The 12,082-nt window shown below is 37.8% G+C and overlaps 1 protein-coding gene across 2 annotated transcripts in view; it reads left to right on the top strand.

Moving 5' to 3' along the window:
* Positions 1–12,082, top strand: part of ROS1 (ROS proto-oncogene 1, receptor tyrosine kinase) — a 73,267-nt gene that overhangs the window by 8,557 nt on the left and 52,628 nt on the right. The window contains exons 7-17 of one of the 2 annotated variants that reach the window (XM_027899102.1): positions 540–678; positions 1,164–1,365; positions 2,029–2,105; positions 4,424–4,546; positions 5,485–5,669; positions 6,794–6,891; positions 7,412–7,920; positions 8,529–8,741; positions 9,611–9,721; positions 10,305–10,486; positions 11,452–11,643. In XM_027899102.1, the coding sequence (XP_027754903.1) occupies positions 540–678; positions 1,164–1,365; positions 2,029–2,105; positions 4,424–4,546; positions 5,485–5,669; positions 6,794–6,891; positions 7,412–7,920; positions 8,529–8,741; positions 9,611–9,721; positions 10,305–10,486; positions 11,452–11,643 (2,031 nt within the window). The remainder of the gene's footprint in view (positions 1–539; positions 679–1,163; positions 1,366–2,028; positions 2,106–4,423; positions 4,547–5,484; positions 5,670–6,793; positions 6,892–7,411; positions 7,921–8,528; positions 8,742–9,610; positions 9,722–10,304; positions 10,487–11,451; positions 11,644–12,082) is intronic. The other variant, XM_027899104.1, reaches the window with a different exon arrangement.

Here is a 12,082-nt window from a genome sequence, read left to right as displayed (position 1 = left end):
CTATCGGACCAATTTACAGAACATGACAAGTTGCTGCTGCAAATCAAAGGTAAAGATAATTTGCTAAGCAGGAAGTTCTTCTGAATGAATCATTGATGAAATAATAGGGAACAATTACTTCAGACAATAAATATTTCAGTGTAGCTAGGAGCCTGTGGATCTTACAACTGTAGTCTATGTATCAGCAGTTTAACATACGTGGCTTATAATAAGTTATTATTTTAGCTTTTTTTTTTTTTCTACCCTCTTAAAATTTACTGTTACATTACATCCATCCTTTCTTCCATCTGCTCATTGTTTAGATTTGGTCATGTGTTCTAAAGAAAAGAGAAGAGAAAAAGTTCTGAAAAGATAGAAAATCAAAGTCTATGAGGAAAATAACTCCCAGAATTTCCTCTTATTTAAACTTAGTATGCTGCACTTTTTTATCCTGAAATATGTATGTTTTATGAGACCTCTTTTGCCCTGATAGCATCCTACATAGTAGCTGCAGATGGAGGAAAGGCAAAAAACCCAGTTGTGTCTGTGTATTACTCTAGGTAATCTCTGAAACCTCATATACAGTCAAAGACCTTCAAGCCTTCACAGAATATGTGTTTCGAGTAGTTTGGATCATTACGTCTCAGCTGCAGCTCCATTCTCCATCTAGTCCCAGCTACCGGACACATGCTTTTGGAGGTAATGAACTGTGCTATTGATTACATCTTTCAGGACTTGAACAGAAACATTTAGGTTTCATTGTTGTTTCTTTTACAGAAAACATTGATGTCTAATCTTTAGAATGATGTCTATTGGGTTGTCTATTGGGTAGCTGCAGAAGACCAAACTAAAATATAACAGATTCTTTTTGTTTGAAGTAGGGCTCCTGCCTGCTTTTGGTTTTAAAAGCAAGCACAGAAAATTAAATGGTCAAAATTGTGAGGGCACATTGGACACTTCTGTGTATAATTATGCAGGCTAAATTCTTGACTGAAACACACACCTGTTTTCCTGGACATTAAAAAAAAATTATTGTTGCTGAAATTTTATGCTGTCCCTAATAATGTTTATTGGTGTATAAATGAATTAGGAAGTAGGAAACCTAAAAATGTGCTTAAAAAAAAAGCAAAAACCAATAATGTCTTAAACACCATAACAGAGTCAGATATTTCTGTCTCTTGCAGCTCCTGCAACAGCTCCTGTCATTAAAGATATTCAGAGTTCAAGTCCAAACACTGTTGAAGTTAGTTGGTCTCCACCACTTTTTCCAAACGGATTGATTATTGGATACAACTTGCTCCTGACCAGTGCAAATCATGAATTGTTGAGAGCCTCAAGGGGGCATAGCTTTCAGTTCTACTCCACCTTCCCAAACACCACTTACAGGTACAAAAATAAAAGACAACGACGTGGCCAAGTGTGCTGTCACACTTCATGCCCACAGAGTATTCCTCAATGCCACTTCTGTACAATTATGCTCTTTACTTATGTTCTTGCCAAAATCAGGGTTGCTTTCCTTGAGGTAACAGAGTTATCCCAGGTAAGTTGGCTGCTTGTGCAAAAGTCAGATGGGGAGGAAGGAAAAGCAACTTGATATGGCATCAGAAGGCTGCATTTTCTTAGCTGTTGTTTTTAATTTTTTTAAGTTTGTGTGGCACATTTTTAGTATACTCCAGAAATGATACAGCAGTCCTCTCTAGTGCTTTAAGAATCGCAAAAAATTCCTTTGTTTTTATTAAACCTGAAAATCTGCATTCTGATGGCACCGATAAATACAGTTCTTCCTTTGAAATGAAACTGAGTTGTTCTTCTGAGCCTGCAAACTTATTTTGAATTTAAATTTAGAATATTCTGTTGTTGTTTCATCTTTGGGCAATTCAGGTTTTGGTTGGTTTTGTTCTTATTTTAAATTTCCCAGAGCATTTAAATGGGCATTTTCTAAAAGTCAAACGCTTATGTAGCAGCTTCCCTACTTGATAAAATGTTTCTCAGGCAACCTTACAAAAGAAACCTGCAAACCAAACCCTTTGTTTCTTTGGTTTACCATAGGTTCAGTATTGTGGCAGTTAATGAGGTTGGTGCTGGACCCCCTGCTGAAGCCAACATCACAACCCCAGCATCCAAAGGTACAAGAGTACTTATCACTGTCTGTTCGTGGGAACAAACTCATGTTCATTGGCCTGCCATGTACCTGGGAGAAAAGACTAATATTTAGACTGTAACCAATGTATGTCAAGGAGTTGTATACTGATGAGTCCATAAACATTTCAGAGAGAGTCCTGTTCTTTAGCTGTAGACATTATCAGGCTACACAGCATAGTAATGACCTGTGAAGCTGGCAAGCCCAAACAGATTTGGCCTGAGTGGTATTACAGATGAAAAACACCTCAGTGGTCTGGGGTGGTGACTGAAAAAAACATGATTCTATTTTCCAGATGAGATTTTAACAGCTGACAATCGAATGTATTTCTTCTAATAATATTAAATACTTAACATGTAATTCTTCTGTCAAAACTTTTCAGTTGTCTCAAGCCAAATATGTGAGATCATATCAATTTTTGCTACTCTTTCATGAAGGTGTTTATTTTGCTATATGAACTAATTAATATTGAAAATAATGATACACTGTAGATGTCTGTCAAAGAATTGCAGAAATAATTATTAATTAATTACCAGAGAAAGGTACACTTTGAGATAGAGCGCAAGTAAGAATGAAATCGGTGTTACCAAAAGAAAACAAAGGAGACTGCTCTTCTCTGGAAGAAATTCACTTTTCAAACACCTGGAACTACTTCATCTCTATGAAAGCACTTCAAAACTGTCTCTGAATCGCCAGTCTTCTGCTATTGGTTAGAGAAATTGAACTTAATTCTCTAGTGTGGTTTTTTTTTTTTTTTTTAATAATGTTTCAGGCACTGAGTTACTTTGTGACTCCAAGGAGGTTTGCTCTCGGGTTGGTGACCCTGAGCCATAAATGTTTGTGTCTTTTGTGAAAAGTCCAGGCCATGTTCATTCATTATGCCAATACAATTACCAAACAATTAATTTAAGGTAGAAAACAAACAAACAACCCTTTCCCCCCAAAAAAAACTTTATGGGGATGAGGAACCACCCCACCTCCCCTTACTAGTCATCACGTACAATTTCGGTTGTTTCCCACTGAATTGCACAGGCTTGTGCTTACTCTCCCTGTGCTAACATAGAACAGGAGCAACCCTTCCTCATGTGTCGTGTTCAGAAATGGTGTCACTGCATCAAGTACTGAGCTGTGTAGATCTGAGCCCCAGGAAAAGTCAGCAAAAGAATTTTATTGCTGGTGTGTAGGTTGAGAGAAATGTTACTTGAAAAGAGATGAGGATGTAATATTGCCCTGTTGTACTCTGCTCTGGAGGCATCATTATCAAAATTACAGTGTGTAATCATGTGAGAAATACATGCAGCTCAATCTATGCAGATTATCTGGGAATAAATTAAGACAGCATTTAATCAGAGTTTTGTGAAACTCATACGAGGAAATGAAATCTGATAGTAGACAGCTGTTTAAACTGGAGAAAAAAAAAAAAGGAAATATGATTTGGCAATGGAAATCAGCCAAATTCATACTTGAAATAATACACCACTTTTAAAAATGAAGGTAACTATCTCATGAATCAATTTAGCAGGGTGTGTGACAGATTTTCAAGGATCTGAGATTCAGAAGCAAGGTAATCTGTTTTTCTCAGTTATGCATAGCCCAGACAGAAGGTATGGGTTTACTGTAGAGGTTTTGACGTAAGTTGCTTGGGCCTTTATAAGCATGAAGTCAGCTTATGTGACCAAATCTCTCCTTCTTGACTTTAAATTCTGTGACTTTATTAGAAAAAAAAATTATTAAATTTTTCAAGTTTGAAGCAGATGATGCTATCCAATTATCATCTTCATCTGTGAAAGCTACTTGTTTCTTGAATAAATCACTTCTCAACAGGATGAAACATATGAAATAAACATAACTGACTTGCTTTTCCTCTGCTCTGTGGGATAATATTCTGGTTTCATTGGGGTTTCCAAAGAGGTCCGGAGGGGTTAAATATCCCAATTCTGCTGGATCCTGGTGTCACATGGATGTCTTAGTGCCTTCATTTCCTCAGGAGTCAGTAGGGCTTTATTTGCTCCAGCTTTCTTTTTCTCACTAGGGACTTGCTATTGTTGCAGGAAATGATGGTGTGAGATTCACATGGTGCATTGTCATCCTGTGTGAGGAGACAGAAGGCATTGTATAATAACTCTGTATGCTTTTGCCACTCAAAGAGTTTAGGTTTTAGTCTGTCATTCCGGTGTAAGAATATATTCATACATGTACATATGTATACACGTTTATGTGCATGCCTATTAATGATGTATCTGAGCCAGCAACATTATTCTCTGTGCTGCAGTCGTCTAAATTCTGAGTTTCACTGTTTTTTAGTTAAGGAGAAAGCAACATGGCTCTTCCTATCCAGAAAAGAGTCTTTAAGGAAGAGATACACAGAATATTTCCTTGCAGCTGCTCAGTGCCTGCCAGACGATATTATACACCACCACATTACAGGTAAAATCTGATTGGGTCTCTCCTTTTTTGTCAAGTGTGTCTAAGACCTCTGTGTTCACCAAGGACAGAAGGCACCTCACATAGCCTGAGACAGTATCTGTCCTCCTTTTATACTCAGTCAGGAGAAATAGGAACTTTCAGGATATGATTAGACCTATTTGAAGTGACAGGCATTGGGAAGAGATGAATTGTTTTCCCCGGTGCAACTTTGTCTTCACTGTATTTAGGCAGCTGCTTCAGAGAGAGACTTTTACACTGTAGGTATCTAAACTGAGGTAACATGAATGCATGTATAATGTCTATATTTTCTCAAAATGAATATGGGGATGTGCTTCAAACTTCAGAATAAAATAATACCAAGTGTTAAAAGGTGCTGGCTGGTGTGTTAGCATACTAATGAGGGATTTAGTAACCCAAGTCACCAGACAACCTTGTTATCTCAAGTTCCTCACAACTCTAATGTTTCTTATCTACACTGTTGCTTGGTGACAGTGTGGAAATCTGCGTTTACCAAATTCCACAGAGCCAAAGACTCCAGAGAAAAAATGTTGCCCCTGACTAAATAGCCTTTGACAGTGCAGAAGTGGCACAGATTGACTGTTAGAGTGAATGGTACTTTGTGAGGTGATGCCAATTGCATCTGTTTGCCCTGTAGAGGGGCAATCAGTGTTGGTTTGCATATTACATATCTTCTCTTTGTCTGATTACCTTTCTGAAGGGCAATTCTCTATAATAATGTCATTTACATAGCAAATGGGAAAGTTTCTTTATTACCGTAAAGAAGACTAGAAGCAGAGGAGAAAATCAGTTAACTTTTCTCCTATGACAACAAGTTGCAGATTGAAAAATACATATTTTTAAGGCAAGTAGAAATATTAGTTGAAAATATGATAATTATTTCTTATATTATCTGTGTGCACATATCTTTCTATTTTTAGGAATTTCTGTGAATGTTTATCAGCAAGTTGTCTATTTTTCTGAGGGGAATTCCATCTGGGTGAAAGGAGTTGCAAATATGTCTGATGTATCTGACCTAACGCTCTTTTATGCTGGCTGGGGGAATATTACGTCCATCTCAGTAGACTGGCTCTACCATAGAATATACTTTGTCATGAATGAAAAGGTAATGCTCTAGAGCTTACTCAATGTTTTACTTAATTTGAACCACTACTGTGATTCATTTTACATGAGAAAATATGGTTTATATGTAGATATGTATGCACAAAATATACTTATGGAAATACATTTTTAACCTCAATAATATCACATATTTAATAATTTAAAAAATAGGGAAGACTTGAGTATCAGGTCATATTTAAAGTAACCCCCCTACGTGGAACTCTGGCTCCGTGTCTTATTTTTCTCCTTAGGACATAACTGTTTTAGTCTTAAATGCTTTGCTTTTGAGACTGACTTCACACCTTCCTCATACCTAGTATAGGCACTTTGTTTCTCCACTCAGCTCCCATCTAGTCTATTCGGTTCCTAATCTGCCTCAGGAAGGTGGTCAGATAACTAGTTAGTGATTATAATACCCTTCATAATTGACAATAGATGTTTAAAAGGGGAAGTGTTTCATACAAGGATGACAGCTCTGATTACAACGGCTTCAATCTGAGGTAAAAATGGAGATGGCAATCCTGCACTTGATTTCCTACTCATAAAACATCAATTACATTAATGGTAAGAGACTGCATGTACTTATGCAGTCTCCTAATGCACAGAGGACTAGAAACTTGCCCTAAATGGTTAGTGGGATATTTTATTTTATTTTTTTTTAATCCTCTTGCCACGTTTGATTTTTTGCTTACTGCTCAGGGAACAGGGAGCAGGAAAAGCAGTAGTGATAAAAAGATACAACTGAGCTGCAGATGAACAGACTGATGAGAGAGAGTTCTGAATCCCAAGCCATAGCTTCCAGAATCAGAAAAGCACTTCCCTTCCCTGCCAGATCATTTTCCAAGTACAGTTTGCCTAGACTGTCAAAATTGGGCTTTTCCCTCCAGCTTAGAGGTAGAAAGAGATTACTGGCAGACAGCTCTTTCAGGGTAAGCTGTCATGGCTGCATTTGTGCTTGTGTACAAGTGTTATATTTGGCTGACTGACAACTCAGGAGCCCAGAAGGACCTAGGACCGTGAAAGAGCCATTTCATTGCCTAATTCCCCTGAAGGAATCTTGGGTCAGCTTGTTTGCTCATTAGCAAACACCCTATGAATGCATCACCAGTTTTTCTTCTCATTTGCCAGATACATGTCTGCCATTTAGAGAACTGCACGGTAGCTGAAGACATCACTCCTCTTTATGTGACATCTCCTAGGAAAGTAATAGCTGATCCCTATAATGGGTAAGTGTCCTCCTTTGAGAACTTGATGTCAAAGGTGCTATAAAGCTCCTCTCTAAATTTCTCCACTTCATTAGCCATCTAGGTTCCTGTTCCAAGCACTTGCATTAGCAAAACAGAAGTGCAATTGGTAACAAATAGGAAACTATGAAACAAGTGGAACAAGAGTGGTGCCATGCAGTGTTGTTTTCTGCTCGCTCTTTCTTAGGAGAGGAGTTAGCAGAGGAGATAAAGCATTTCCGGCACAGAAATTTGGGTTTCAGAAATTTCATGCTTTTATGGTTGTGCTTAACACTTGAAGAATTATGGAAGAATATTCTCCAATAATCTGCTGTCAAAGTCCTTGAAAGTAAAAATTTATGTGCTTACTTCTTGCTGTACAGTATATATGTATTAATACAACCAAAAGCATTTTCCTGATGTACGTAAAGACAGGCACATATCTGAGCTGTTAAAATATTTGTGTGTCACTTACAAAGTGCTTGCACTGTAGTTATTTGGGTTTATTTTGCTCCATGGCCAGTTATATTTTCTGTCTCCTGGAGGATGGCATATACAGAGCAAACCTTCCACTCTCTCCTGGCACTGCCTCCACAGCTTCACCAGTAGTGAGATCCAGTTCTCTGAGAGCCTTCATGATCAACTTCCAATCTAAGAGACTCATTTTCTTCAACAAAACAGAACGTGCCTTTGTGTCAGGTTTTCTTGATGGTTCAGAATTTCGCATACTGCGATCACACGTGCCATTTAATGATGTGGAGAGCTTTGTTTATGAGGATAACACATTTATAGTCACAGATGGCTCTGCAGTTTTCCATGAGGAGGTCTCTCCAGGAAGTTCTAGCTTCAATGAGTATACTGTGGATTGCAGTTTGGTGTATCCAGAATACTTTGGCTTTGGCAACTTGATTTTCTATGGGACATCAGCTCAACCTTTTCCTTTACCAACTACACCTCGTCTTGTCATGGTATTATTTGGACTGGACCAAGCTGTGATCAGCTGGAGACCACCTGAACACAGTATTGGAACCAGTAAGTTCAGTTGTTTCTCTCTGAAAGTCCACTCCTTTTCTTTATAGAAGAATAACTTTCTGGTTTCCTTTTTCTTGATTTGAGCTTTAGTGACTTAAACAGCAGGTCCTCACAGAAGTTGTGGAATTACCTCAGTTTGAAAAATGTAAGCCATAATTTGCCAATAAAACAGCCAAATTGACTGTCTAAATTGAGACAAGTGTATATTGGTAACTCATCTGTCCCCTCCAAGGATTTTAAGCAAGGCTTCATCTTAAGAATGGTATGGTTGCTGATATCACACAGAACATACATACCAGAGATGTAATGATGTAATACCACTGAGTGTGGTATGGTTTCTCTCCTCTGTGTATGATACAGAACCAGCAAAAAATTACATGGTTGGGGAAAACTTTGGTTCTTCCAACTTCATCCTTCGTGGCAGATTGAATCACTACTCTTGGTTGGTCCCAGAGATGAAGAGTGTACGTTTTAAATTTATCTGTCTCCCAATTCTCCTGATACTGACATTTTTGAAAAGAGTCTCCAATATACAGTTTTCTCAAAGAATGTGTATCATCTGTTGCAACCATCTATTCTGTAATAATATGATTATTTGCTTCTCACAGGTTTATCTGCTTGGCAGCAATGGACCTATGATGTGAAAGTGTCATCTCAACACCCATTCGAGGAGAAATGGGTTGTCTCGAATATTAGTAACACGAGGCTCACGGTGAAGAGTCTGGCCAGCTTCAGGGTGTATGAAGTGTCAGTTAGAGCTGTGTCTCCTGCTGGTGCAGGGCCATGGTCAGAGTCATTTAGAGGCACAACTTTAGAAGAAGGTGAGAATTACTTTGTCACATAGGAAAAATGAAGAATGAGTTGCGTATAGAGATGTCCACCTGGTGAGGCCCAGACTCTGGGCAAGGACTGCAAAATAAGGGACACAGAAAGGTTTGTCTTACAAACATTAAAGAACACAGGATAAATAAATTTGCTTTTAGTCAAAGCAGTGAGATTCTTAAACTAGTATAATGGTATTAAATATTATTTATGCTTTTATTATTGCTACTTATCTACATTTTTCTAATGCAAATACACTATCAAACACAGTATTTGATACATTATCAAATGAACAGTGTGAGAGGTGTTATTCCTTTCCTGTGCTCTGTAAAGAACTTTCTGTGATGAAGTGGGTTGCACACTTGGGGGTTAATGACAGATCATGGAAAAGTGCAGCTCACTAAATGCTGAAAATCCTTGGTTTGAGCATAGATAATGAGAGGAAATGCATGTGTGTGAAATGTCTGAGATTTGTAGGTCTTTGGAATGTTGTTTGAAACCTTGTTCACCCATAATAACCTATATCTGAGGGGAAAATACCTTTCAGCTTAAGGTGCTGGACTGGCTCTTAAGATTAGGGGTGACTTTTGCCTGACCTTGGTAAGGCCGGGTCAAAACACACAGTGGTTTTTAAGCATCTAATAGGATTTCAGAATGCCTTATTGTTCTGCATTTAAACCTGCCCGTAACTTCTGAGTTTGTCAAATTATGATATTTTCATGCGTTTCTTTGTCCATTTTTCCTGAGGAATAAGTGTTAAGGGTGCTTTTGTAACTTTCCAGAAACAAGAACTCCTGTTACTGAAATACAAACATTATACCTAAATTTCTTCTTAGTGTGCAGAACTGCTTTCTTCTTTCTTTATCAGCTGAAGAAGATCCATATATGTTGGCAGTGGGGCCTGAAGGTCTCTGGAAGCAGCAGCTGGATAGTTATGGGCCAGGAGAACTCCTCTATCCTCATATAGGAAACATTTCAGGTGAATACTAAACAAGTTGCATGCTGCTGCTACAGACTTGTTGGAATGTATTAGGTTTCCATAAATTTCATCGGCAGAATTGAAAGACAAGAGTTCTTATTGCAGCAGTCTAGACTTGAATGTAGTGCGGTGCAATGCAGTGCAGCAGCTGCACTGAGCCAAGCCTTTGTGCTCATCTTCTTCTAGTTTATGAGTCAAATGAATCCCTAGTGAAACCCTACTGACATCACCACAGTTACAGCAGAGCTGAAATCAACTCTCTGACCTAAATAATTATGTCTTCAGCATCCCAGTATATGCTTGTCATACATTTACAGTCATCAGGGCTTTACAGTCATCATGTACTATCTGTGTACATTATATTCCTATAAAGAAACATCTATCTTCATGTTAGCTTAGACTAACTGTGCAATTGTATTCATATTTAAAGAGCTGAAGTGTCTGGCTACTTTTTATTCTTTAAAAAATATGAGGGGTTTATTTGCATGTTTGTGAAATGTTTAGTAACTTCCTTTTTTTTTTTTTTTTTTTTTTTTTTTTTTTTTTTTTTTTTTTTTTTTTTTTTTTTTTTTTTTTTCCCAAGACCTCGATTGGTATAATAACACTCTTTATTGGATTAATTCCATGGGGGAAGTTCAGACTCGGTCGTTGAACAAAAGAAAGGGTACCACTGAGAATACTTATGTACCTGATGTCAGAGATGCAAGGATGCTGGCATTTGACTGGTTGGGTCAATGCTTGTATTGGGCTGGCAAAGCAAATACAGTAAGTATAGTTGCACTTCTTAAGAGAAAAAACCTCCATTAAGCCAACAATGAAAGACTGTAAGGCAGAATTTAGGAAGATAACCCCTACTTCTTGCAACCCGAGGTGCATTTAGATCTTTGCTGTGATATTGTAGAACAAGGCGGCCTTTCTTTCCTTATGTGATTTTCCAGAATTACACGAAAGTTTGGGTTAAAATGTTCACTGATATTCACTAATCCAGGACAGTGAATTTACCAGGTGCAAAAAAGGCAAATCAAACATGCTATCAACAGTTTTGTTGGATTCAACGTTGTAAAAATAAGAGAAGATAGTGAAAATGAAGGCCACCAAATTGATCTCAGCTAAGAAGTGGATGGACTTTATTTTAATCAAATTTGACACTATTTGTTTACACTGAGATTTTCAAGACTGACCTCTGTACTGTGATATTTTGCAGATCACTGTAGTTAAAAAATAATTACAAATGCACTTTGTACACTCATATCAGGAACACTGACATGTGAATTATTTAAAAGGTATCTGACTTCAAAATTGTAGTGCTAATTTATGCAGTGCTGTCAAATTATGCCTTTCATTTCTTGTAAGTGCAAAGTCAGAAGCTGTTTTAAAAACTGGAGCTAGAAGGCCAGATTTCACACTGCCTTGCACCCTCATTTACACTTGTGAATAGTGAATATGAAGTGGGTGAGAAACTCTGTCAGACAGAAGGCTGCCAAAACTGGGAAAATGAAAGGGAAAAGCTATTTCAGCTTTTTTTCTTTTGTTACTTTCTGGCAAAAATCAACTAATAATTTTGAGCTATTCTTCATCCTTATGCTTTGAATGCAAAAGGTTTAGGCTTTGAAAGCCTACGTCTTCCATAGGCTTCTGATAAATGGCCGTGGAAAAGTCACTATTGTATACTTGACTGATCACGGCTGATGATTAAGGTATGATGCTAAAAGCAATTCTTTTGTCCCTAGATATACAGAAAATCACTGGGTGGGGGCCATATGGATGTTGTGGCTCATGTCATGCTCCCAGTGAAGGATCTAGTAGTGGATTCAGTAAATGGCTATTTGTACTGGGCCACGATGTATTCAGTGGAGAGCACAAGACTGAATGGAGAGGAGCATCTAATATTACAAGAGCAGCTACAGTTTTCTGGTAAACAGGTGACTGATTTTTTTTTTTTTTTAATTTTTTGGAGTGATGGGGGAGTGGATTGGTGTGTGTTTTAATATTTAGTTCTGTTGAATATAGTCAGTGTTCATGTGTTCATGGTTGCCAAAACTGACATTTTATGACCAGAAGAATAACATGGCTTACTTGCAATATTTTTGTATCATTCTGAGAACAGGGTAAGAATTAAGTGATGTAAATCTGTACTAGAACTGTGGCTCATAATTCTGAAGTCTGATGCTTGCAACAAAATGTGACATTAGAGATCTCCTTGTGGTTGTAATGCTGCTCCTTCCCACGTGTGAAAGGTACTTGCTTTTCCCCAAACGATTTAAGTCTAATGGTCATTTCCATCTTTCACATCAAAATAAGTAGGCAGAGCTTCATAGCATCCTGCTATTTTGTGGTGTTGCCCAGCTTGCAGGTCCTAAC

The sequence above is a fragment of the Empidonax traillii genome, unplaced genomic scaffold (assembly GCF_003031625.1).
Source record: "Empidonax traillii isolate 1590-97213 ecotype Southwest subspecies unplaced genomic scaffold, ASM303162v1 scaffold641:size396790, whole genome shotgun sequence".
Taxonomy (NCBI): Eukaryota; Metazoa; Chordata; class Aves; order Passeriformes; family Tyrannidae; genus Empidonax; species Empidonax traillii.
This window is presented reverse-complemented; position numbering and strand designations above follow the sequence as displayed.